The 27954-nt window shown below is 43.3% G+C and overlaps 1 protein-coding gene across 1 annotated transcript; it reads right to left on the bottom strand.

Annotated features, from left to right (window-relative positions):
• On the bottom strand, positions 1 to 27899 carry Cdr2 (cerebellar degeneration related protein 2). The gene is made up of 5 exons (XM_051145156.1): positions 27724 to 27899; positions 16335 to 16447; positions 4764 to 4912; positions 4344 to 4508; positions 1 to 1599 (listed from the first exon to the last, which is right to left on the bottom strand). The coding sequence occupies exons 1-5, from the start codon at positions 27797 to 27799 to the stop codon at positions 744 to 746; spliced, it is 1359 nt and encodes a 452-aa protein (XP_051001113.1). The 5' UTR covers positions 27800 to 27899; the 3' UTR covers positions 1 to 743.
• Between the last annotated feature and the right edge of the window lie 55 nt (positions 27900 to 27954).

Consider the following 27954-nt stretch of genomic DNA (forward strand, 5'->3'; position numbering starts at 1 on the left):
AGGAGCTGAGGAGCAGCAGCTTGTGGCTGCCAAGTGGCCAGTGCAAATCACACCTAGCAGCTTTCCCCTTTGGTTTCCCCTTGAAAACTGAGTTCCTCTTACACGCCTAGCTTTGGGTAAAACAGCTGAATGCGGGCATATACCAACAGGCTCTGATCAAACCAAAACTTGCCATTTCGACTGCTATTCATTTGAATCTGGATATATTGGAATTACCTGTCAATCATCATTCAACTGGTAGGCGATGCAACACAAATTAGAGGGCTTAAGGAGCTTGTTAACGCCATCTATTTCAGGTTAGATTCTTGCCTTCTCAACATTCCTCAGAACGACAGTGTTTGTGAAAAGGATTTTAGTTAGGTAGCCATTGGAGCTCCAAGTAGTTTGAAAAGCTGAATATGAAAACAACAGGAACAGCCTTAGTTTTGCTCCAGTTCTGTCCTTTGCCCCACACTGTAGGTACCGCAGCCTACTCCCAAGTACTATAGGAACCTCCCTCCACTAGTTCTGGGCCCTTTGCTGGAAATCAGCTTAGTCAATGCCCCAACCAGAGGCCAGGCTATCACGAGATTTCCTAGGGACCCTAGAGTCAACACTATCAGCCACCTCTTTTCCTGCTTTTGCCAAGCAAGCAAAGCAACAAGGCAAATGTCATTAGCAGCATCAAGCTTTGGAGACTGTTCTTATGTGTCTGAATGGGAGAGGGGTGAGAGTAAACACGCAGATTACAACTGGAGGTCTCGTTAAGAGTAAGAGGAGAGAGATGGGTATTTTGTTCTCTGTTCGTCTATTTCCCGCTTTGTTTTATTGATGCAGCTAAATATCTCCTTAAATAGTGCTTTGTATTCTGGAGGTGCAGTGGTGGGGGAACTGATGGGCTCTGGGGTTACAGGGCTGGGGTCCCAGCCACTGGCTCCAGCCTCACACTGGGTGGCCAGTCCTGTCAGGTCCCTGGTCCTAGAGGTCTGCACAGCCTTGTGTGACAGTGAGTCCTGCTCCTGCTGGCACTTCTTGAGCAGCTCTTCATACTTCACTTTCAGAGCGCTGTACTGAGTGTCCACTTCATGCAGAAGGGAGATGCCCCTCTGCTTCACAGCCTCAGCTCTCCTGATGCAAGTCTCCTCGTGGCCCTTCACGATGTCACCCCCTGCCAAGCTGCTGAGCATCGTCTCACTGCTGCTGCGTTTCAGTGGTTTTCTATGTGCTTCTGGAGCAGCCAGGAACATCTCCTCCAGCAGACTCTGGCTGGGCTCCTTGAAAGGAACGAGCAGAGAGTCGGGTACCAGCTTCTCAACACCGTTCACAAAAGGATGCTCGGTCTGTAGCATCTGCCGCATCTCAGCCACCTCCGCCTCCAGCTCCAGTGCCCGGGCTCGGTAGGCATCTATGGCCCCCAGCTGCTGCTCCAGCTCGCTGTTCTCCTTCAGCACCACTTTATACTCGGCCTCCACGCTCACTCGCTTCTTCCTCTCTAGACTCAGCTGCGTCTGCAACATCGTCACTGCCTTTTTCAGGTGCTCGTTTTCTTCTTCATCAGGGCTTTGTTGGCTTTGCAAGGAAGTGATCTTCTCAGCGAACACATGGTCATATACAAAGTGTCTATGAGAAAACATGGAAATATATAAAGGTCAACTGATACTGCAAAGGATGCTGCTGGAGTTTTTCACCTAAATCTTTGTTTTTTTTTTAAATCTTTGTTTTTTAAGACAAGGTTTTTTTGTGTAGCCTTGACTGTCCTGGAACTCACTTTGTAAACCAGGCTGGCCTCAAACTCAGAGATCTGCTTGCTTCTGCCTTCCAAGTGCTTCCCAGCTCAACTAATCTTTAAAGGAGCTGTGACACCAATTTTTAGCCCATTCCATGCTCCAATTAGTAGCTAAAATGAAACTATATGAGGCTGGCAAATTCTTGAAAGCAAATATAGTTTTTGTGACTGATTTTCCCCTAATAGTAAAATAGTAATAGAAAACCCACTCCAAGACCAGGAGAATGACAGCTGCTTACTAGGAAATACAATGGACCAGGTTCTCATCTTCACTTGCAGATCAGTGAGGCAGTCTTTAAAACCCAGCACGCACACCCTCGATTCTCATCTTGTTGGTCTGTTACCTGGACTTACGGGGTTTTAAGTGTTCTCCATCACATAAAACCAAGGTTAAGGAACACAATGTTTGGACTTTTAGCCTGGGATACACATCAACACCACTGGGGAAGATCTAGGTTCACACCAAAAATTCTGACCTGAGGAAAAGAGTATCTGCTCTTGGAAAACATGCACAGTGCCAGGTGCACACATGCAATCTCAGCACGTGGGAGGTTGAGGCAGGGGGATCAGGAGTTTGAGGCCAGTTGGGCTGTATGAGACTTTATCTGAAAAACTCCTCTGTTGGGAAGAGCTGCTCTCAGCTTCTCCCCACTGTATCCGGCTGTCATGTGAACCCTTTCTGTTCTGTCTGATCAGTTTCTCAAGCCCTCATCCCCTAACTCCACCCTATTGAAAAAGATGGAACCACTCGTCAATGTAAGACTTTTCAGCAGTTAAGCATGGAATACTCAAGAAATAAAGTTGACTGAAGGGGTCACTATGAGTAAAATTTGGGCTTCAGTTTGCAGTTAGCACTAGTTGTGCAACCTTGAAGAAGTTGCTCCATTTCTCTGAACTTCAGCCTTCTACTTTACTGAGACAATGTAAGAGCACAGTCTGGCATCTCTTGTCAACAAACAAAGTTTCCAGTACCAGGACTGGGTTACATTGAATCACGTTCTTGGCTGAAGGGATCCCATGAGAACCCTCAAACAACCTCGGCTATTGCCAAGGCTTTTGGTGTCTCCCCACAAACAGACAGTAAGGCCCCACTGCTGAAGACAACACTGGCACAACTCACTGCACACAGAGAAGTTCAGCTAGTTGGTGCCTACAGAGTCTTCACCTCCATGGATGTCCACAAAGTATTCATGGTGCTAGAAGACACTCTGCATTCCAGCAAAGGAGAAAGGCAAACCCCAAGCCAGACACAAATCCTCCATCTATGAGAGTGACCGGCCTGCAAGGTGTGCTGTTGCAACAGTGGCACGGAGCTTGTGGGAGTAACCAAGAATATCTGGTGGTGGAACCCACACCCAGTGGTACTTGGTACCTGAGACCAGATAGACCAGGGACCTAGGGGAAAACTAAACACTACTGCTCCACTGTAAGAACACAGCAATAAAGTAATTCCTAAGGGCATTCTGCCCTACTCATAGATCAGTTAAAAAAAAACAAACCTCAAAATTCCCATAGGTAGTATGGCAAAAAAGGGTAAGAAGCACAAACTGGCCTCACTGCTGCTCAGTTCGAGGCACCTTGTGTGTATTTGTGTCTTGGTTATGGAGCATCTGACTCCTTCTTTGAATGAAAGGTCATGAGGACACAGATCAGATCATTTTGGCCCTCATGTCTGGCATATCAACTGCAGTGTAACAGGTATTTAGTAAACATTATTAAAGATACAAACTCAAAAGTGCAAATTATAAAGTCATTTCTTTAAGTGAAAATATTTCTTTTGCCTCAATTTTTTTTTTTTTTTTTTTAAAAGACAGGGTTTCTCCGTGTAACCTTGGCTGTCCTAGACTCGTTTGTAGACCAGGTTGTCCTTGAACTCACAGTAATCCACCTGCCTCTGCCTCCTGAGTGCTGGGATTAAAGGCATAGGTCACCACTGGCCGGCTTTTGCCTCAATTTTTGTTCTATCAAAATTTTTCTTTTGAGACAAGGTCTCTCTGTAGCCCTAGCCATTCTAGAATTTGCTATGTTCTGGCCTTGAACTCACAGAGCCTATCTCTGCTTCTGGAGTGCTAGGACTAGAGCCACCATGCTCAGCTTTCCAAGTTTCCATTTTTAAAATTCATTCTAAAGTGAAATACAACTCTCAAATTTGTACTATAGCAGAAGTATTACTCATCTTAAACTAATATACATACACATATATATTTAACAATCTTAATTTTATTTTATGTGTATTGGTGTGAGGGTGTCAGAGCCTCCAGAGCTGGACTTACAGACACTTGTGAGCTGTCACATGGGCACTGGGAATTGAACTCGGGTCCTCTGAAAGGGCAGTCAGTGCTCTTAACCACTGGGCCATCTGTCCAGCCCCTTGAACTAATATTTAACAAATTAAAATGAAAAAACTTAAAAACTATTTTCATAATCACTGACACCCATGAACTCTCAGTTAAACATTCATTGGCTTTGTTCTAGCAGGCCAGGGCAGTTCCTAAAACGGAGCTTCCCATCTCCTGTCATCAGAGTCTGTCAGCACACAGGTGGCCCAGCATGCAAACACAGCAAGACAGGCACTTACTGGCGGAGGTCATAGAGCTCTTTCAGGTAGGAGAAGCTGGGTGCTGGTTTCTCCTGGTCACATGCCTTCTGCCTCCCTCTTCCTTGGTGGGAAGATTTCAGCTCCTCCACTTGGCTCTGGAGGTGATCAATGTTGGTTTGTAGGCATTCAATTGTTTCAGTCAGGCTGTGAAGAAAACAGAAGCTGGTTGCTGCTTGTCAAATTAAATTAAGATCAGAACCAATAATGGGGATTAGGTGTGAGACACTCAAACTTGGCTTTCTTAATTGGAAAGGACTTAAGAGTTAATCCTTGTCCTAATAAACGAGCCCTCTTCCGGCACTGCCTGCACCTTCTAGAGGCACATTCTACTTCAAGCTTTACTCATTCCTTTGTTACAGTTAGAAATACTAATTCCTTGGTTACAGTTAGAATTCTTACCTCAGGATTTTCTGCTGGGAGGCCTTGCTCTCAGAAACCAGCTTCTGGTTGGTTTCCTCCAGTTCTCGTGCTGTGACATCTAATTGCTCATACACTTTTGCATGCTGCTCATTCATTTGCCGTAGAAGCTCCACCTGCTTGGTCAGATACTGTAGAGAAGAGTGGCGTCAGCTAACACAAACAGCTACAGATGCCCTGCATGCTTCCACACCGGGTCTCTGGTTTCCAACACCAACCAATGCCGGGTGAGGCCCAGGGTTCCCACCTGTGGGCTCAGCAGCCTTCTGCCATGGTGATGTGTTTGCCAGCCCAGAAGCTCCCACAGCCTTATTTTAGAGTCTTGTCAAAGGCTGAACTTGACAGATGATCTGCTCACCTCTCTCCTGGCTAGCAACTGCAACTGTCTAATACTGTGGCCATTCCTCATCATTACTCAGGACAAAAACAGTTTTAGAAGGGTTTTCAGCCAGAAATCAGGACAAAGACCAATGGGAACTTTTTACTATATCACATTGTCATCGGCCTACTTATTGGAAAAGAAAACATTAAATCTCAATAAAGCGTTTAATAATAGAAAAAGGAAGAGCCTGCCCTCGATGTGCTTAGTTCCATTAGTGCTTTCCAAACTCCCATGTTCATGAGGCTAGTCTAATTTTACAAAATATATGCTTAATATTTAAAACGCAAGGTGAAATATGACCATCCCTCAAGAAAAACTTGAAAAACACGATAAAAGTTTAAATAAAATGTGTTTAACAGAGGCTGGAGAGATGGATGGCTCAGTGGCTAAGAGCCCTGGCTGTTCTTGCAGAGCACATGGGTTCGCTGCCAGCATCTGTTCAGCACTCTTAGCTTTCGTTCCAGGGGAGCTGGTCCTCCCGGCTTCTGCAGGTATCAGGCATACACACAGTGCATATACACATGTTCAGGCAAAACATTTATACAGATACGTTAAAAAACAGAAAAGATTAAAAATATGTTTAACTAAAAGGAAAAAGAAAGAAAAGCTTAAAGTGGAAATTTTTGATGCTTTTTACTTGAAAAACAAACAAATCGGGTGCTGGAGAGATGGCTCAGAGGTTAAGAGCACTGGCTGCTCTTCCAAAGGTTCTGAGTTCAATTCCCAGCAACCACATCGTGGCTCACAACCATCTATAATGAGATCTGGTGTCCTCTTCTGGAATGCAGGCAGAATACTGTATACACAATAAATACATACATCTTAAAAAAGAAAAACAAACCTTTTTCTTGAATGAGGCATTTCAGACAAAAACTAGTGAAAATACATTAATTTTACCAGATACTTTACTAATCTACAAGAATGCTATCTTTACTATCCTCCTTACTCATGAGACAGACACTTAGCAGGTGGTTTATTTTGGTTCTGCTAAGACTGAGGATAAGGGGAATAAGCACAATGCTAATACCACAGTTAGGTCACCTGGCCTCCTTCCCTACCCACTCCCACTAAAGCCTAGCGTACATTCCAAGCGGAACATTCCTGCTCCTTTTTCTCCGGACACAACCAGAAAGGGGGGGGGAGAGCAGACTTGATTTACAAACACTTCTTGAACACAACTCTTCAAGTACCATCAGGGCCAAGTGACCTTTGTTTTTTGAGACAAAGTCTGTTACATATCCCAGCCATGCTGGCTCTGACCTTTGGCCCTCCTGATTGAGACTCCTAGTGCTGGGGTTACAGGTGTAACACTTCCGATGGCTTTCAGCAGTCTTCTTTAAAAAACACAGGGCTAGGGGCTGGAGAGATGGCTCAGAGGTTAAGAGCACTGACTGTTCTTCCAGAGGTCATGAGTTCAATTCCCAGCACCCACATGGTGGCTCACAACCATCTATAATGTGATCTGATACCCTTCTCTGGCCTGCAGATGTACAAGCAGGCAGAGCTCTGTATACATAATAATAAATCTTTTAAAACAAAACAAAACAAAAAACACAGAGCTAAGTGATAATTGGTGATGATGACACGGCCCCTTTTCAGAAACTCACATCAGTGCCAACAGAACTAACAACCTCTTTTTAACTTCAACTTATGTGACTCTCTTGGGGCCAAAAGTATTCTGAAAATTTTTTAAGTTGACACCATTATAGCATGTTTTTTAATGTCCTTGTGAGGTCTGGGCAGGACTCTGTAATTAAGCATTGATACTTCTGCATCAAAAAGTATAAAGCTAGGCCGGACGTGGTGGCACACGCTGTTAGTCCCAGCACTTGGGAGGCAGATCTCTATGAGGTTCAGGCCAGCCTGGTCTATAAGTCCAGGAGAGCCAGGGCTACACAGAGAAACCCTGTCTTGAAAAACAAATGAACGAAACAAAAAGAGAAAGAAAAAAAAAGTATAAGATTACAAACAGCCTTGGATCAGTTCAAGATTTACTGCTACCAAATTAATTTGCTGCAAACTGAAAAGGAAGACCTCACTAGGACTTCTGGGATGCGGATGTGGTAATGGGTTTGGAAGGGTAAAAGGTTGTAGACCTTAGTAACTGCTAGAACAGACACGATTAAATGAGCTAAGTTAACATGTAGCATGGTATCTATGAAACTCCACGTATCTTCACTGTCTGAACCTCCACAAATTTCTCTCGGTCCCTTGGAAATGAACTTCTGGTAGGAAGCCTCTTCAGACCTTCAGGAGAAAGCTCATGGTTCTGCCTTTGGCTGGCAATGACACAGTGGTTTCCTGCCATCCACAGGAATGTGTTTAATTTCTTAGAAATACTGGCCTGGGTAAAGCGCTTAGGGTCAAAAGAATATATATGGTAGGAGTGGTAAGATGGCTCAGGGGTAAGGTACTTAATGCAAGCCCAATGACCAGATTTCAATCTTCAGAGCTCACATGATGTGAGGAAGGACACTGACCCCTGGAAGTTGTCCTCTGACCTCCACATGCATGCTGTTGCACATTTGCACACAAGCACACACACCATACACACTCTCTCTCTCAAAATAAATACGTATACAGTATAGACATTTTATACGACAGTTTATAATTTATAACAAGTCCTAAGTATTCTTTGAGACTGACTCACAATAACCTTAAAAAAGGCAAATGTGTAATCAGACAACTTATTAAAAAGAAACTATTCTTACATCCTCTACTTGAGTCCCACAAAGGCTCATAAAAAGCCAGTTTATGAACTGAGTCTTTTAGTGAGGACAACACCAGAATTGTGCAGGAGGCAGCGGTATTCTAACTGAGAGTACAGGCTTGAAGGCCCTTTGCCATTGCTAATTTTTCTGTGATTTCTTCACCAGGACCTCACGAGGCTGTAAAGATTACCATATGTGACCAGGATATGTGGCTCCAGAATATGTGTTGTTGGCTTAAGGCCTGTGGACGGCAGTTGAGAAGCAGAGGCAGGCTGCACGGCCGCCCCGTCTACCAGGCAGAACGAAGGTTAACCACTGAGCACAACTTTAGACTCTGCTGGGCCAGGAGCCAGAGCGAGAGGACTCCACACCACAGAGCTTCACTAGCTTTTATCTACTCGTCTCCCAGTAAGCTGCCACCCTCACAGTCACAGTCCTTTTCCTCCATCTAATCCCTGCTCCAAGAGCACACTGTTCTTCATTATCGTGTATAAGATGCAACTCAAAACCACCTAAGTACTCACTTGAACATCTCCAATATATGCATATGAAAACACACATTTTATTCCTGTTAAACCATCCATTATTTCTCCTTCTACATACACATTTATTTACATGAAGTTTAATATATAGAACCCAGTCTGGTATCTGAGAAATGACGAAAGTGTTCAGTAAGAGATAGCTACTGTCATCTTCATTTAGAATTAGTTTTTAAACTTCGTACGTGCAATGCTAAGGTTCACCTGAAAGACAACTGCAGGGACCTAGACCCGTTCTCCTCAAATGCTGATGCAGTGAGACCACGACAGAAACAAGAATCTGAAATTTTAGCAGAACCTCTCTGACTACTGGCACATGGAGAGAATAAATGAGAGAAATGGAGATCTTGGAAAATCTTGGAAGTCCCTCTGTGCTGAATCAGTGGTGTGAGCTGAGGAAGCTGAGTGGCTTCGAGGAGCAGATGCCATCCTGAGAGGATGTACGCTGTTGAATGGACACAGTTATGTCAAGTTCCTGATGCCTCAGACCCGTGAGAATGGCGAAGACTCCCTCCAGTCTTAAGTATGAGGGTGTACAAACTGACCAATATATGTGCAAACTATCAAACACCACAGATTCCTCCTGGGTGACTACCGCCTGAAACTGCTCCCCTGTAGAAACCTCCCACCAAGATTAGCTAAGCCTGCCTCCTCATTCAGCTGTATACCATAAACTGTGGTGTGACCCACACCTGTAATCTCAGCACTCAGGAGGCAGAGGCAGAGGCAGACGAGCTTAGCTCTACGTCAGCCTGGTTTACAGAGTGAATTCCAGGACAGCCATGGCTACACAGAGAAACCCTGTCTTGAAAAACCAAAACCAAAATCAAACTCGCTTTATCAGCTGTACATTAAAAAACCTGTCTCTGGCCGGACGTGGTGGCGCATGCCTTTAATCCCAGCACTTGGGAGGCAGGTGGATCTCTGTGAGTTCGAAGCCAGCCTGGACTACAAAGTGAGTCCAGGACAGCCATGGCTACACAGAGAAACCCTGTCTCAAAAAACCAAAACCAAAATAAACCAAAACAAACCAAAACAAAAAACCTGTCTCCTCCATCCAAGTGTTTAAATAAACACTTCCGGTCCAGGCTGCTGCTGCATTTGGTGCCTTCTATCAGAGTGAACATGGTCCACCAATCCCAGCTTTTCTGTACTTCTTCATTTCCCTTGACACCTCAGTCAGGTCTTACAGCATCAAGCCATGCAGGATGCAGCTCAGTGGCTTTTTCTCTGGAGTCTAGCACTCACCAAGATAAACTGACATGGATATGCACATGCATGCTTTGAAGGGACTTGAATCCAGATGCCCTGCGTTCCAGGCAAGTAAACTGCCTGTAAGCTGTAACTCTACTCCCAAACTATTTTTAATGGCTACTTACTACTTCCCCCTCATATCACTTGGTTGCTGTCATTCACTACAATCAGGTTATAGTTTGCCTGATACAGTATTTTCCACCTTAACATTACATTCCCAGATGTTATGTTCTTACAACTACAAATTCCCTAACATTACAAACTAGTCACCTTAACTTTGTATTACTTCATGACTTCTCAATCCATTCAAATTCTGGCTTTATATAGGTAACTAAACCATACCCATCATGTTTTTAAATACACACACACACACACACACACACACATTTATTTATTTATTTATTTATTTATTTATTTATTTATTTATTTATTTTTGAGACAGCCTTTCTTCTCTGTGTAGCCTTGGGTGTCCTGGAACTCACTCTGTAGACCAGGCTGGCCTTAACACCTCTACTTTTATCTTCAGTCATCTCAGAACAAATTTGAGATGTCTTCGTCCAAGTGCACATCTATTTCTATTTTTCAGTTTTCATTTTAGTGTGGCCACAACAACTAAAGAGAAACCTTGCACTCTTGCTATTTACCAGGCTTCATAATTTTCCCAGTCATCTCAGTGTTCCTCTCAGCTTCATATATTATCTATGGATTTTCTGTCTTCAAATTCAATAGATAGCTCTATCAAAAACTTCTGAAGACACAGAGCAAACACCAACCTCCTTTAGGCCCTTCTCCCACCCTCCTTTCTCCTAGGGAACACTTTTTTATTTGGTTTTTTGAGACAGGGTTTCTCTGTGTAGCCTTGGCTATCCTAGACTCACTTTGTGGACCAGGCTGGCTTCAAATTTGAACTTACAGAAATCCACCTGCTTCTGCCTCTCAATGCTGGGATTAAAGACATGCACTACCACCCCTGGCTGTCTTTTCTCCACCCCCCCCCACCCCCTCAAGATTTATTTGTATGAGGCTGGAAAGATCATTCAGCAATTACAGGCACTGGCTGCTCTTCCAAATGACCCCTGGTTCAATGTCCAGCATCCACATGTCTGTTCACAACTGTCTGTAACTCCAGTCTGATGGCCATAGTAAAGGGGAAAGTTTGAAATTTTATGTTTACTATGTTTAAATGTGTGTGTCTGAATGTGCCATATGGGCACATGGATGCAGAACCTGTGGAGGCCAGAGGTGTCAGATTCCTCCTAGAGCCAGAGTTATAGTCAGTTGTAAGTTGCATGATGTGGGAGCTGGGAGCCAAGCACTCATTCCTCTCAAGACAACACAACAATCAACTCAAGCCTTGACTGTCACGGTCACTCTTTCTGGGAAGGAATAGTTACTGTTCTCTATTTAGCTTGTTTCTTACATATTTAGAAGGGATTATAATTCACTAGCTAAATATTAATTTCTAGACCTCTGTTCATCTTTGTTCAGTACCACATAGTTCAGAGTACAAATGTCAAGGAAGGGTTAGTTTGAAAGCTTCTGTGATGGGCTTGGCTACAGACCTCCTGGGAAAAAGCCTATTAACCACTAACTCCCATGGCCCCAGCATAACACTCAGAAGCCTGAAGGTGAGATACGTATAATACATACCATATATTGTACAAGTCCTAAGTTAAGCCTCTTAAAAAATTTGTCAACTTAGGTTTGTGCCAACATACAAGAAATAAGTCAACATGCAAATAAGTACAAAGAGGCCACTAAAAGCCTACAGAAAGTGCCTCTTGTTCACTATATAAAATCTGTGATAAAGACACAATGAAGCCATTGAAGAACTTGTGGTATCTTAAGCTTTAGAGGACTGGGCTTTGAGGATAACCCAAGAATGCCAAGAATCTTGTTTTCACACGGTAGGGGTTTAATTATATCATGCCAAAATTAATCTGAAAAGCCGTTCAGTCTTCAAGTCACAGACAACCTACAAGGGAGTCTCACCTAGTCAGCGACTGCAAAGAAAGGCTAAGTAAGTGCTTCTAAGTAAGTGCTGTAAGGCAGGCATCAGGCCTCAGCCTCAGGCTCTACACTGGTATTTTCCTCTTCACTTCGCATAGAAGGAAACGTTATCTTTCCCACCATTGACCTCAAATGGACTCATTTTCTCAGTTCAGGATCTGGGATACTACTTCAGATCTGACTGCCATATTGAATAGGGGAAAAGGGGTTTCAAAAACAAAAACAAACTCCAAAACCCCAGTTCAAAACAACACAAACAAATAAGCCAGTGCAAGATGGGGAACCATGGGATTGCTAGCAAAGTAGACAAAAATGACAACTTCTGGCAGGAACATCAGCCTCAGGAAGACACTTCAGTTGGTAAAGTGAGTTCAGTCCCCAGAACTCATTGTTCAAAACCCCCTCAAAACCAAAACAAAATAGAATCAAAACAAAACCCCCCAAACCCCAAGTGGTGCACACCTTTAATCCCAGCCCTGGTGAAGACAGAGACAAGTGGACCTCTGAATTGAGGCCAGCCTGGTCTACATAGGGAGTTCCAGGCCAGTCAGGGTTACATAGAGGGACCCTGTTTCAAAAAACAAAACAAAAGACCCAACAGCAAAAGGAAATTTGGTTTCCCAGCAGTGTGAGGACTATGCTTTAATCAAGGATTATAGCCAAGTCCTTTAAATTTACTGCAAAAGTAACCTTTAATACTAATGAAGAAGTACTTCCTATTGAATGATGAAAAGTGTACCCCCCTGGTTACAGTAATGTATTTCCACCATAAAACATACAGGACTGGGGAAGTAAGAATATGAAAATAAAAGTCAGATATAATTACACAAGTAAAAGCTTATCAAGGATCCAGGTATGTTAGCACATACCTGTAATTCCAGCACTTGGGGAGGCAGAAGCAGGTGGATCTCTGTGGGTTCCAGGCCAGCCTGGTCTATAAAGCAAGTCCAGGATAGCCAAGGCTGTCTCGAAACCCTGTCTCGGGGAAAAAAACAAACAAACAAACAAACAGAAGAAAACAAATTTTACCAAGTTAGCGTGTGTGTGTGTGTGTGTGTGTGTGTGTATGTATGTGTGTGTGTGTAGGCCAGAGACTGACATTAGGTGTCTTCTTTGATTTTTTGTGATAGGGTCTTTCTCTGAACCTAGAGTTCACCTATGGGCTAGACTGGTGTTGGGAATCCCCTGTCTCTGGTCCCATTGTATTACAGATATATGCCATCATATTTGGCTTTTATGTAGGTGCTGGGGATCCAAACTCATGTTTGCATAGCTGCACCAAGCCATCTCCCCAGCCCCAGCTTGCCAAGTTTTTAAGATCTACTGTCCACTAAATCAACAATTTTCTTCAGAATTAAGACTCTTCCACTGTAAATATTCTGAAAATGAGTAATTAATGATGTAATAATCACAGAAGTCCAAAACATAATTCCCATGATCTCATCATCCCTTCAGAGCACCCTGTACCAATGTAGTGTACCAACTGTCACCATTCCACAATGGAGCAGACACATCTGAGAGGCAGTTTACATGGCTGAACTCTCTCTTTGCAAATATAATCAAGGGCGTATGCCCAAAGCCTCAGAATGCACAGGCCAATGCTCCCTGCATCCCCTCTAAAGTCTCCAGAGGTAGACACCCACAGTTAAGAAGTGCTCAGAGCTCTGTTCTCTTCTTAGGAGACTGATTTAAAAAACATTAGCCAATTACCTACTATGTGCACCATGAATAAATGCAGCAAGCCCTAGTGTTATCTTGGTATTATTATGGGAAATGAAGAGAAAGTAGAATAAAGTCAACTTAGAAATAAATACAGGCTGGGCATGGTGGCGTACATCTTTAATCCCAGCACTCGGGAGGCAGAGGCAGGCATACTGCTGTAAGTTCGAGGCCAGCCTGGTCTACAAAGCGATTCTAGGATAGCCAAGGCTACACAGAGAAAACAAACAAACAAACAAACAAACAAAAAAGAGAAAGCAGTAGAGGAAAATACTTCACATTAATCTCTGGTTCTGGTGTGCACAGGCACAGGCACAGGCGTGCTCTCACTCTCTTCTCCCTCCTTCTTCCTCCCTCTCCCTCTTCCCTCTCTCTCCTCCCTTTCTCTTCTCCTCCCCTCATTCCCAAGGAATGAATTCTTGCAAAATGGGATGCTCTGGGATGTACTTTAACAGGCAAGTACAACTTCTGTTGGGACAGTGCAAGCGCCAAAGCAACAAAGTAACAGGACCACATGGGCACAGGAAAGATGGTGTCAAATCCCATCACCCTCCACAGCATCCCTCTCCCATCCAGGACCTGAAACAACCAAGCCTGCTTTTCTTGGCGCTCTTTAAGAACTTAGATGTGTAGGGCTGGCATTGGCCACAAAGCCTGAAGAACTGTTTGATCCCTGAAACGCAAATGGTAGAAGGAGACTCCACAAGTTGTCCTCTGACCGCAACAGGTGTGCGTGTGCATGTGTGTGTTTACAAATTCGGGTAAATAATAAATGTAATTTTAAAATTGGGTGTTCAAGCTATAGGCCTTTCTGAAGCCAGTAAAACCATTACTTTCAATAGCTTACTCAACTGTTTCTTTTTTCTTTCTTTCTTTTTTTTTCTTTTTTTTTTTTGAAGGCTTGAAAGATGGCTCAGCAGCTTAGAGCACTTGTTGCTACTCCAGAGGACTGGAGCTCAATTCCCAACACTCACACAGAGGTTCTCATAAGTTCTACAGAATCTGATGCCCTCTTCTAGTTCCCATGAGCACCAGGCACACATGATGTGTAGACATGAGTGCAGAAAAAATACTTATACACATAAAAACAATTTTCTAAAACTTTAAAAATGTATTTTTTTTTTTTTTAAAAACAAAGTCTCAACAATGTAATCCTGGCTGGCTGGTACCCACTATGCAGACCAGGCTGGCCTTGAACTCACAGATATCTGCCCATCTCTGCCTCCCAAAGTGCTAGGATTAAAGGTGTATGATGTTCAGCTTCCAAAGACTGATTATGATTATAATACTAATACAAATATTCTTTCAAAGGCTATTCGTGTGTTTCAAACAGTCATCATAAAAGATGGTCAGTGTTTTTGTTAAGCATTGTCTTTGAGGTTTAAAAACAGCTATCAAGATGCTTTTCCCTGGAACTCACAGAATGGAGGAGAGAACCAGCTGCCTCGTGCATACTGTCCTCTGACGCACACTTGTGCCATGCCCCCCCCCCCCACCCTCAAATAAGTCTTTGGTGTTCTTCATAGTAAGTAAGAGTTTTAGGAATTTTATCCTACTATTTTCACCAATTTACCAATATTCCTCATCTATCCTGAATAGTTTGTTCCAGAATATTTTTAAATTTCTCTGGGTGAGGGGATAAGTGCTGACTCTTTGGTTCTCAGCCATAATTGATATTGATTTTGTTTTTATTTTGCTTTTTTCTTTCTTTAAAAATTTTTTATCAGACAGGACTTTTCTGTGTAGCCCTGGCTGTCCTGGAGCTCTCTCTGTGGACCAGGCTGGCCTCGAACTCAGAGGTCCACCTGTCTTGTGCATCACCACACTTGGCTTATTACTTTTCTAAATTAAAACAAAAACAAAAAACAAGACCTCCCATCTCATGTTTTAATTACTTGTCTAGTGAGGAACACTATCTAGTGAGGAACAATCAACAAACATTTTGCAAAGTTTAGGGCTGGGAGTCTTATTCAGTCTCAGAATGTGTACTCAAAATGTGCACTTCACAGCACCAAATGAAACTAAAGAGGAGGTTCATTTAAAATTTGCATAAAATTTGCACAAGTCATTCCACTCATTCGAAGTTCAAATAGAGGCCAGGCTAGCGTGTCTGAATGGGATGGTGACCGCATGGGCTAAGGCAGGAGCACTGCACATCTGAAACTGACCCACATCACAGAACAAGACCTTCTGCCCAAATAAATAATTAAATAAATAAGCAAATAAATATAACAAGAGTTTTATTAATTCTTTGAGTTCAAGCATGGGGAGTTTAAATACACTATAAAATCAGATACTGTTTAGTTGGAGGGAGGGAGGTGCCACCAAGGAACAGTACGCAGGGGGTGTCAATAGTGTGTATATGGAGATATGCGTGTATCTTTGATGTGCACTGTTTTATATAATCATGCTTTTCTGTATACTTTATATTAACTAATTTTCTTTCTTTTTCCTCCCCGGCCCCAGACAGGGTTTCTCTGTGATAACAGTCTAGGATGTCCTGGACTCCCTTTGTAGACCAGGCTGGCCTTGAACTCAGAGATCTACCTGCCTCTGCCTTCCAAGTGCTGGAATTAAAGGTGTGTGCCACTACACCCCGCACACTAATTTTTAAAAGAAAAAACTTAAATGAAGTAAAGCTTTACTTTGCTTTTATATACTGGCAAATCCTAGATTGTTTATTTCTTGTATATTTTACCAAGGTTGAAAAAAAAAAACCTTTTAAAAATCAGAGGAGATTTACATACTAGGAAAACCGAAAGAAAGTGTAAAAGCTAAAGAAAATATCTTTGGTAGTTCAATTTCTCAAAAAACGACTACTTGGAAGTTGAGCACTGTTTCTAGCTACAAGTGCTATTTTAGCAGCATGTGACTGGTTGGTTCAACAGTAAAGAGCCACACCTCAGAGAGGATGTAGCTCTCTCACTGAGTAAATTACCTCAATTTCCTGTAACTGCTCCTGATTGGTTGTGTACATCTGCTGAAGAGAATCCTCCAGCTCTGTGTTCCGATCCAGCAGTGTCTTTCCGAGTTCAGCAGCAAGCTGGAGATCTACCACAACAAACAAATCTTAGACGGCAGCAAGTATGAGCTCACATCAACATTTTATATAACCTAGTTCTTAAAATATATAAAGCAAGTCCCAACACACACAAATCATATCCCAATGGAATGCAGAATGGCTTGGAAAAACAAAAACAAAAAAACAAAACACAGTCCTACTCAAAATTCAGTTTGACCTGGGGCCGGCTAGCAGGTGAAGTACTCATGCACCCTTGTCAGACATGAAAGACAGCAATCTACTTCACAGGGATGTGGGCATTCATTCAGGAACGACCATTCAGTATTAAAATTCTAAAGTCATCATTTGGCAATAACTTTATTCAAATCCTGACATTCTGCTTTTAAGATGAATCCTTGAGCCAAAGCACAAGCTGGCCTCTCTGCAGCCTCCAAAATTCCCATCAAGCTGCTGGGAACACAACCATCAAAGTAAAGGTTGAGCCGGGCGTGGTGGCGCACGTCTTTAATCCTAGCACTCGGGAGGCAGAGGCAGGCAGATCGCTGTGAGTTCGAGGCCAGGCTGGTCTACAAAGTGAGTCCAGGATGGCCAAGGCTACACAGAGAAACCCTGTCTCGAAAAACAAAAAAACAAAAACAAAACAAAACAAAAAAGTAAAGGTTGATATCTGGACTCTTTAAACATTTTTTTTCCTTTGAATTTATGTGTGTGTGTGCTTATGAGTTTATGCACCACTGAAGGTCAGAGGCAAGCACTGGCTCCCCTGGAACTGGCGTTATAGGAGGTTGTGACCTGCTTGATGTGGGCGCTAAGAACCTAATCTAGGTCCTCCACAAAAGCAGTACATGCTTTTAACAGCTGAGCTATCTCTCCAATCTGCTATCCTGGACTCTCAAGGGAACTAAATATTTATATATATATATATATATATATATAGTTTGTTTTTTGAGACAGGGTTTCTCTGTGCAGCCTTCACTGTCCTGGACTGTCTTTGTAGATCAGGCTGGCCTGGAACTCACAGTGATCCATCTGCCTCTGTCTCCCAAGTGCTGCGATTAGAGGTGTGTTCCACCACCATCTGGCTAAGGGAACTAAATATTAATGCAAGAAGGGGAAAAGCACACCAATAGTAAGATACTTGCTTCACGAGTCTGTCTCTTACTCTCCTTTTCCCACAGAATTTATCACAATTGCTTTGTTTACTTTTTTTTTGTTTTTTTAGGGTTTTTTGTTGTTTTAGTTTGGGTTGGTTTTTTGAGACAAGGTTCCCCTGTCTAACAACAGCCCTGGCTGTCCTGGACTTGCTTTGTAGACCAGGCTGGTCTTGAACTCAGAGATCCTCGTGTCTCTGCCTCCCAAGGGCTGGGATTAAAGGCATGTTCTGCCGCCACTGCTGGCACCCCTGGGCCTTAAGCAGAGCAGCAATATGCTTTTGATCCATACTTCCCTCAAACACAGAGCCAGGTGCTGTTTCACCATTTTATCCATCCACACCCACCTCTGAGACAAGGCTTCACTGTTGCCCTGGCTGTCCTGAGCAGTCATAGCAACCATCCTGCCTCAGTTTCCTAAAGCTGAGGATTGCAAGTGTGAGCAGCCACATCTGCCTTCCCTGTTATAAAGCTTATTTGTCAACTATCTCCTTGGACATATGTGCAAATAAGGCAGGTTTTGCTATATTATATTATAATCCCAAGAACAGAAATTTGTAATAATATAAAAAGAAATACAAAATGATGGTGGCAATGTAAACACCCTGAAAGGAAAAATAGTCTCAAGAGAGACCTGTGTCCTGTCCCCCAAATAATGAACTCTCCCTCGAATCCCCTTCCAGTTTCACACAGTTCTGACAACTTATCAGCCAGCCCACAGGGCAGACCAGAGTCAAAACAATGGTGGGCAGGACTGTATCTCGACCAACAGAGCTACACAAACCTCTTTCCCTCTGTTTTCACTTACACTCCATGCTAGTTCTCCCTCTAATGGACATGGGAGTGCAGTCATTAGGCTCCTCATAGTCGGTCCTCTTCCCAGTGTAGCCATGTTGAATAAATCTTTCGCTTTTCACTATCACCTGTCTCTTTAATGGTGTTCTGAAGGTTGGTGGCTGAACTTAGCTGGGGGAGGGGGAGTTGCCAGAACATAAGGCTTTTACTTTAAAAATGTCAACAATTACGGTGACACAGGTAAATGAAATAATTATCTGTTTATGGGTCAGTTCTATGATACAGTAGGCCTCTGGGCAGGAAAGTATAAGGCCCAGTTCTGACTAATATTTTCTAGAAAAGTGATTTTTAAATGTTTCATTTTTGCCATTTTTAACTGTGTGTTTAGGTATATGCAAATGAGTGTAGATGCCTACAGAGGCCAGAGTTGGAATTAAGGTGGTTTTAAGCTGCCTCATGTGGATGCTGGGAACTGAGCTTTGGCACTTATTTGGAGAAGTGACTATTCTGTTGATATCAGATTGTAACAATCAAATGGACTAATACAGGAAGTTCTTTCCAAACTAAGTGGCAATATAGAAAGTATTTCTACAAGGCATTGGTTTAAAGATGACTGTTGCTATTCTAAACTGGCTACAAAACAGGTGAGGCTCCTGTTTTGTTGACTTTCCTAGGTGGCTAGGGGAAGCTGGACTGTGTTAAACACTAAATTTTCAAATGTGATAGCACTATCACCACCCAATTGTTGCTCTGACAATTGTATTCAACACATACTCACATACATATTCAGCAAAACCAGACTACATTATAGGTCCTGGGGAGTATAAGAACTCAGATTTTATAAGCTGCTTTGCCTTTTTGGGGCTTACAGCCTACAGGAGAAAGGAGCACAATGTAATAAAGAACAGTAGATACTCAAGAGATTGTGCGAAGCAAATAAGATGCATGGAGGCATGTCGATGTGAGCAGCTAAACCACAGGTGACCCTACAGTAAAGATGTGAGGAACCTGGGGAAGCGAACATGCGAGGGAACGGAACTCCAGGCAGAGGCAAAGCAAGGCAGGGGCCCGGGGAGGAGTCGTGAGTGAAGCTCTTGAGGAGGCCAATGAGACTGAAGCAGAACGGGACTCCAAGGTACGCCAGCTTGGGTAGCACAAAGCTGGAGAGCAAGACATTGTTTTTTATTCCAAAGTAGGCGGAGACCTAGGGAGGCTTGGCAGGCTGGTTCTCTGAATGGAACGAAGGAAGAGCACAGTGATAGGACCTTAGGATCATGAGTGGGGAAGGATGGTGGCTCACACCAGACACTGGTGATGGAGAAAAGGAGACTTCAAAATAAAAGCCATTAAGGATTTGGTGATTAATTTGATACTGACTATAAGAGGCAAAAAGTTAAATTATGTAAGGAGGAATCTAATTTTAGCTATGGCTTGAAAGATGGAACATCATCACGGAAGAGCCAGGAAATAACTTATCATATTCTATACCCTGGCAAGTAGCAAGGAAGAAGGCACAGGAACAAAGAGTGGAGTGGGCTGAGATGGGAGAAGCGGGCAAAGAGCTGCCATGTAAAATGTTACAAGCCATAGCAGAGAAGTTTAAATTGTATTCCATGTGATGGTAAATCACTTCAGCTACTGGAATACAAATTATGTATCATAAAAAAAGCCACATGATTTTAAGCTTAATTTTTAAAGGTTGACAAACAAGAGTTAACATCAGCCCATCAGATTAAGCATCTATCCTTCACTACTGATAGTACAAGTTAACCTAGAATAAATGGTAATTAAGGAAAAACTTTATAATATAGTAATGTCCACCCAACAACAAAATTAGTATTGTACTGGGTTGCTTTTCCCTCACCAAAGGTGAGGATTGGGGAGGGGGGGGAATCCAAAGCAAAAAATCTACTATATACCAGTCCAGTTCAGTTCCAGGCATAACACTTTTTCTGTTTGTTTGTTTGTTTGTTTTTCATACAATATACCTTGATTTTTTTCACCCTTCCCCAACGCTTCCCAGGACTGGAGAGAACAGTAAAAGAAGAAATATAGGGAGAAACAACTCTAAAAGCCATTTGAAAAACCATATGGAGGGCATGGTGGCACATGTCTTTAATCCTAGCACTCTGGGAGGCAGAGGCAGGCGGATCTCTGTGAGTTAGAGGCCAGCCTGGTCTACAAAGGGAGTCTAGAACAGCCAAGGCTACACAGAGAAAAAAAAAAAAAACAAACCGTATGGAAATCTATTATTGTAGGAGCATATATATGGAATCCAGCCTTGGTTAATACAGCAAGTTCCAGGCCAGCCAGTGTTATATAATGAGACCCTGTCTCAAAAGGCAAAAACAACAGAATAAAAAAAGAACTACAGTCACTGTGCAGTAGTGGCAGTGTGTGCCTTTAATCCAATCAGGGAAACAGAGGCAGGTGATAGATCTCAGTGAGTTTGAGGACAGTCTGGTCTACCTGAGATCCAAACCAGCCAGCAGTACATAGTGAGGCTTGTCACAAAAAATAAAAAAGGTAGGCATATCTCTGTGCCTTCAAGGCCAGCCTGCTCTGTATACTAAGTTCCAGGAGAACCAGGGCTCTGTAGAGAGCCCATCTCAACAAAACCGACAATACCCAAATAAACAAAAACTGCATATGGCTAACAATAACTATTTTCTACTTGTAGCTAATGTACTGTGTGTGTATAGCCCACACTACTGGGGCTGGAGGATGGCTCAGTGGTTTAGAGTACCTGTTGCTCTTGTAGACAACCCAGATTCAATTCCCACACCTACATGGTGGCTGAAAATTATACATAATTCCAGTTCCAGGGGATCCAACTCCTTCTGGCCTCCAAAGGTACCAGGCACACATGTAGTACACATACATACATGCAGGCAAAACATCCATATGTATAAAATAAATAAATCTAAAACACAACAACAAAACCAAAACCACCCCAATAAGGACACAGCATTAAACCATCAGCATCTCCTATTGCCTGTCTTTCCACTGGCCTGCTGCAAATTGGCAACACCTAACTGAGACAGGTCAGAAACTAGTAATTAACACCTGAGCTGACACAGATAAAGTCAGTGTGTGTGTGTGTGTGTGTGTGTGTGTGTGTGTGTGTGTGTGTGTAGTAAGCAAAACTGTCTAGGGGTGCAAAAGGGACCAATAGGGCCTGGGAGGACCAAAGTGTGGACAGGAGATAGGAGGGAATACTCTCATCATGCATTATATACTGATATGAGAATGTTTGTACATCACACAGCACCAGTACGCCATGAATACACATAATGGAAAATATAAAAAATACAAAATAAAAACCAATTCTCACAAAATAGAGGCCAATTCTCACCAATTAAGAAAGAAAACAAAACAAAACAAAACAAAACTAAGCCAAGTAAACTGACTAAAACACTGAGTGAGACCTCTTCAGAATCAAGACTTGAGTTTCTCGTACGAATTAACTGCTTATCCTGTCAGCATCAGCATGTTTCCTGCTACTGCACACGTCAACTATAACCTCGCTTTTCTTTCCCGTTAGCAGCCAACAGCAAATAAACAAGAATTTGAGACTCATCCTTACCTCAGTCCTTAGTTGCAGTTAAACAGAGTCCCCAGCAGAGTCAGTAACCTAAAGCTTCAGTCATTTGAATATTTCATGGAATGTTTAGAGTTCTAGCAAGTCAAAGCGTAACAACAAGAACACACCCAAGAGGTCACGCTGTATAGTAGGACATTACTTCATCTGTTAGTGTAAAGACAACGGACTGTTTTAGTCTTTAAAACACGTCATTTCCTGTCATGTAGCATCTGGCCTTCACAACCAAAAAGAGCCAAAAGCTGGCAGGAAGCCCAAGAAGTGCTTCTAAGTAATTGGTGGAGGGAACCGGAAAATGCTGAATGCTCTTTAATTTAATTTTTTGGTTTTTGAGACATGGTTTCTCTTTGTAGACTTGGCTGTCTTGGACTCATTTTGTAGACCAGGCTGGCCCCGAACTCAGAGATCCACCTGCCTCTGCTTTCTTGAGTTCTGGGATTACAGGTGTGTGCCACTGCACCTGGCTTTTTAATTTTATTTTTTAATTAAGGCACAAAGGAAAGAAATCATATAGTTCCAAGGCTTTGAGCACCTGCTTGTCTTGCTATTACAATAAAGATTTCCATCGTCTTTTCTTAGGCAGTCACTATAAATACCATATGTTTACAATGTATCTGTGTTCTACCTGTTTGTCACTCTTCCATCCATCAGTCCTGGCAAGTTGTTGTTTTTCTTCAGTGCCAGGGATCAAACCCAAGACCACATACAGGAAAAGTAAGGGCATTAGTTCATTGCAACCTGAGCCCTAGTATGCTCTACTTCCACAGTGTACGCTGCTAACTTTAGTTATTCACTCAGCTCTGACTTGGGCAAAGACATTAGCAATGTAGCTGACTGCTTTTTTTTTAAAGATCTTTCTTACAGAATTTACTATTGTCTTTTCATTCTACTTGTTTCTTAGCTGAGGACAGCGTTCTATTAGTTGTAGTCTGCAGCAGTAATTCACTAACACCAGGGCTGTAAGCTTTTCCTATTACAAAGTCAAATGCGTCATCTGGTGACATTCCTGTTCGATGTCTGTTGCCAACATTACTGTAATTGAGAACACACACACAAACACACACACACACACACACACACACACACACACACACGCCTTAACATAAACATAAAAAAATGATGGTGTCAGTTTTAATGACCCTCTAAACAATGATTCAGCAATTAAGTGCACATCAGGAATTTGGAGTTGGCTCGGCCTGAAATTCAGAAAGATGTACTCATCTTGCAAAGGACTTTCAGTATTCCTTTAAACTACTACTTCACTTGCTCATCTATACACCTATGACCCAAATCCTTATTCTAAAGGTTGCACGGCCCACAACTGAGAACGCAGTGGCAGCTGGTCTAAAGGAAAAACCAGTCTTTGAAGCCTTCCCACCGTGTTCTTGAGGGCACATTTCAAAGCAAGAGCCATTATTACCGACATAGAAGGCTCCCACTGTCCCAGAAAAGAATGTGCCCAGAGATCACTGTCAGTACCCTTAGTGTGCCAACTCCGTCCTCTAACAAAGGTCCTCATCAAAGCGTCTCTGCCTCCGCGCAGCCTGACATGGAACAAGATCCGAGCACGAGACCATTGTTGACTCAGGTTAGAATGCTCTCACTATTTTCAACTGAATAGAAAGGACGGCCCTGACAAATGCTGACACAGTTTGTCTACGTAGATAATGGCATCCATTACTAGATTACTAAATAAGAAAATGTAATAGTCCTAATGCTTTAGAAAATGGATTAAAAAAAAAAAAAAAAAAAGGACAGTCTCACGGTATAGCCTTGGCTAGCCTTGAACTCAGAGATCCACCTGGAAAGGTGTGTACTACCACTTCTGCCACTGTGCTCTGCTGGAATTTTTTTTTTTTTAATGTTGTTTTATAAAGCAGGCCACGGAGCTGGAGAGATAGCTCAGAGGTTAAGTGCACTTACTGCTTTTGCAGAGAACCTAGGTTCAGTTCCCAGCACCTACACGGCAGCTCACAACGGCCTGTAACTCCAATTCCAAGGAATCAGACATCATCTTCTGGTACACATACATACATGCAGGCAAACATACACAGAAAATAAAATAACTAAAAATAAAATTTTGCTTAGAGGGCAAAGGTTTTGCCTTCCCAGGTCAGGGATCAGAGTCTGATCGTAGGAAGTCATATAAGTAGTAGAGATCTGCCTCCACAACGCTCTTCTATGCCCTCCACACATGCAGATGCACATGCAGATGGCACGCTCCTCCTTTCCAACACAGTAATAATACACCGAGGCATGTAATGTCTCCATTCAGCAGACTGAGGTAGGAAGGTTGCTTTGAGTTTGAGGTTGGCCTGGGTTACACACCAAGTAAAGAACTGGTAGAATGGTTTAGTGGGTAAGAACACTGGCCGTTAAGCCTGATAACCCGAGTTCAACTGCCAAGACACACATGCTGGAATGAGAGAAATGACTCCCATATACACTCTATATGTGCCCCTCCACCCCCCAATAAAAAGGCTAGGCTCTATGGCTTATACCTTTAAGCCCAATGGGAGGTTGAGTACTCTTGTTAGTTTTATGTCAATTTGACACAAGGTATAGTCATCAGAGAAGAGAAAGCCAAAATTGAGAAAATACTTCCTATACACAAGCCTGTAGGGCATTTTCTTAATTAGTGATAAGTGTGGGAGGGCCCAGCCTGTTGTGGGTGGGGCCAGCCCTGGGCTGGTGGTGCTGGGTTCTGTAAGAAAGCAGGCTGAGCAAGGCATGGGGAGCAAGCCAGTAAGCAGCACCCCTCCGTGGCCTCTGCATCAGCTTCTGCCTCCAGGTTCAACCCTGCTTGAGTTCTTGCCCTGAATTCCTTCAGTAATGGGCTATGCTGTCAAAGTGTAAGCTAAAAACACCCTTCCAACTCAACTTGTTTTTGCTTGTGACATTTCATCACAGCAATTGAAACCCTTACTAGGATACTGAGGTAGGACTGCCTGAGTTCAAAGTCAGCTTGGGCTACAGATTAAGACCCTATCTTAAACAAGTCTCAAGTTTTGTAAGATGTTTTAGGCCATCTATTCAATACAAATCTGCCTAAGTTAATAATGAGGATGACCAAGAACACATGATAAAATCGGATTAGAGCTTCTTAATCTACTACACAAAGAGAAAGAAAGAGCTGCTCCCAAACTACTTAGCAGCAAATGCTGAGGGTCTCTAGAGATGTCTCTACAGAGGGGATTCATGAACAGCACCCCAGTGAATGGAAGACATGTCTCCCTAAAAGGCAGCTGGCTGGGACAGTGGTACCATTGCCTACATTAATATCTAGATAGAGAAAACAATGTGTTCTTGAGAAACAGTTGTAGCCAGGCGTGGTGGCGCACACCTTTAATTCCAGCACACAGGAGGCAGAAGCAGGCAGATTGATATGAGTTTGAGGCTAGCCTGGTCTACAAAGTGAGTCCAAGACAGCCAAGGCTACACAGAGAAACCCTGTCTCAGAACCTCCGCCTGCCCCCCTTCCCCGAGACAGAGACAGATAGAGTTGTAATCTCTTTTCAAAGTTTAGCTCTAGGATGGCTCAGTGGTACACTGCTTGCCTAGCATAGACTGAGGCCCTGGGATCAATCCCAGCACACCATATACACAAAAACGTTTAATATCTAAGTTTGCAAAACTGGGGAAAAGATGCTCAAAAGAGCAGCCATCATTCTTTCAGGAGTGAAATGACAAGCTAACAGTTAGGATTTCACATCTTCATTTGTAATTTATGTGGTTTATGATATAAAAGCTATGGCAAAGTCCACTGTGGTAACAGACGCAAAAAACTATGGAAAGCATAGAAGAAATTCCAAATAGAAATAGACAGCAAAGCAGTTCAGAGGTTAGGGTTTGTTAGACTTGAAGGCGTGACAATTTCATTAGGATGAGAAGTTAAGAATTCCACACATAGCCCCTAACATGTTTTGTTTATCTCTCTGTAGGCTGAGATATCACAGCTGTTTGTTCCTGATAACCTCCTAGAGAAGGGGGTTGGCTTCTGGGTGGACTAGGGCACGGATGGAGGAGAGCTTCTGCCAGGCCAACAAATATTAAATCAAGTTTCTAGTATTACATATGGTCTTAGGTATGGGAGACCAGCCTGCCCTTGAAGCTTTTGGATGCTTCTTAAACATGTCAAAGAAAAACCTCTTCCTTGGATTATATGAACTGCCTTAATACAGTAAAATGTTGCAACGGCACAGTGGTTGCTTTAGTCCTGAAGTATCAAAGTAGGTCATCAATTCTTATGGGGCAAAACTGAAATAGGCTAAATATATAACAAATTTGTCTTCTGGACATGGAGAAATGTGATGGCAAATTGGCACTGTAACTGCTAGGTAGGTAGCTATAATTATATTAGTACAGGGATCCATTTGGGCTGCACATTAAGGAATCAAGACAGACCAAAGTAGAACCCCCTCCCCCGCAAAAAAAACAAAACAAAACAAACAAACAAATTACCACCTCTCCAAAGACATACTTGTTTTCTTTTTCTTTTCTTTTTTTTTATTAATTTATTCTTGTTACATCTCAATGTTATACTTGTTTTCTTTTTCTTTTCTTAATATGGCTCATTCAAGCCCACTTTTTTCCCCTGTCAAATTCAGTGGAATTGTGAACAAGCAGCAGTGTGTTTAATAGCCAACTCAAAAAGATAATAATTTTCACTACAAGTCTAAAGTGGAAGTAATTATATAGAAAAGCCAAATAGGATGCTTGAAAGAATTCCTTAAGATCGCACTGTGTGGTGGTTCAGAATGTTTGCTCTGGAGTCTGCAGTGAAAAACCTAGTTTCCCCAGCAGTATCTACCTCAGCCAGAGGTAACTATAGCAGCACTTGACGTTATTGGGAGAATTAAAGGAGCCTACCAGGGTGTTAAGAGTCTATCAGTGTCCCCAGATGCAAAATCTTGCTGCGAATGTGCAAGAAAACAGGCCACTGGCTTCAGACTGAGAGCATTCTTGCAATTGTCTCTGGAGATGCAGCAAGCAAGAAAGCCAAGGCAGGATAATTTTTAGTTGAAAACCCGAATGCAAAGAAAAGGATAGAACTGTCCTGGAATAATTCCACTTGGCACCCGATGAACAATTCGTAAGTAATAAAACAAACCAAAACAGTTTGACACCCAACTAAGTGGTAAACTGGGATGCTAAGATCTGAGCAGCGTCTACAGGCTTCTCATAACAAGTATGTGGGATCAAAAGCACTCGCTCCCATATTGGGCTTTAGAGAGTCCACTCTGCTTTCTGGGAAACAGGTAACAAAAACAAAGAAATATTTTTAAAAATTTACTCACACAGAGTGATGGCGCGGGTACCGCACAGCAGTACTGCCCCCCCACCACCTGCAGCGGCTTGCAGACTCTGCGGACCATAAAAGGCGCAAGTGGGAGAGCAGGACAGCAGGACCCGGAGCCGGGTCAGCAGCTTCCTTCTAAAACAGGGCACGCAGGTTCACTCCATGCCCACCTCTGAGGTCCACAAAGGGGATGGATCCGCTCAGCCCCCGAAAGCGCCTTCTTAAAGCGCCGCGCATCAGCCCAGCCAATGTTGCGCATCCGCAGGGCCGTGGGCCGCGCGCTTGTTCTCTGCGGCCGGGATGGGCGGATCCTCAGCCAGGTGAGCGCTGGGAGCCCCGGGCCGCGTACCCCAAACCATCAACCTAAGGAACTTTCTAGCACTTTCCACATCTGCCACCCGCCCCCACCCCACCCCGGGACCCCACCCCCACCCCTACCCCCGGCGACCTCGCCCTCACCTTGCTGGAGGTCTCGGTGGTCGTACCAGGGCTCATCTTCCATCTCAAACTCCTCCACCAGGTTATCTGCCAGCATGTCGCCGGGGGCGTCCGGGGGCAGCGGGCTCTGCCGCCGCCCTGCCGTTTCGGCCGCTGCCCCGGGCTGTCCCCCGGCCCCACCGCCCTCAGCCAGAGCCGCCCTCGGGCGGGACGCGCGGGCCCCGCTGCAGCTCCCGCTGCCGCCCAACGGCC

The sequence above is a fragment of the Acomys russatus genome, chromosome 5, assembly GCF_903995435.1.
Source record: "Acomys russatus chromosome 5, mAcoRus1.1, whole genome shotgun sequence".
In the NCBI taxonomy this organism is placed as follows: Eukaryota; Metazoa; Chordata; class Mammalia; order Rodentia; family Muridae; genus Acomys; species Acomys russatus.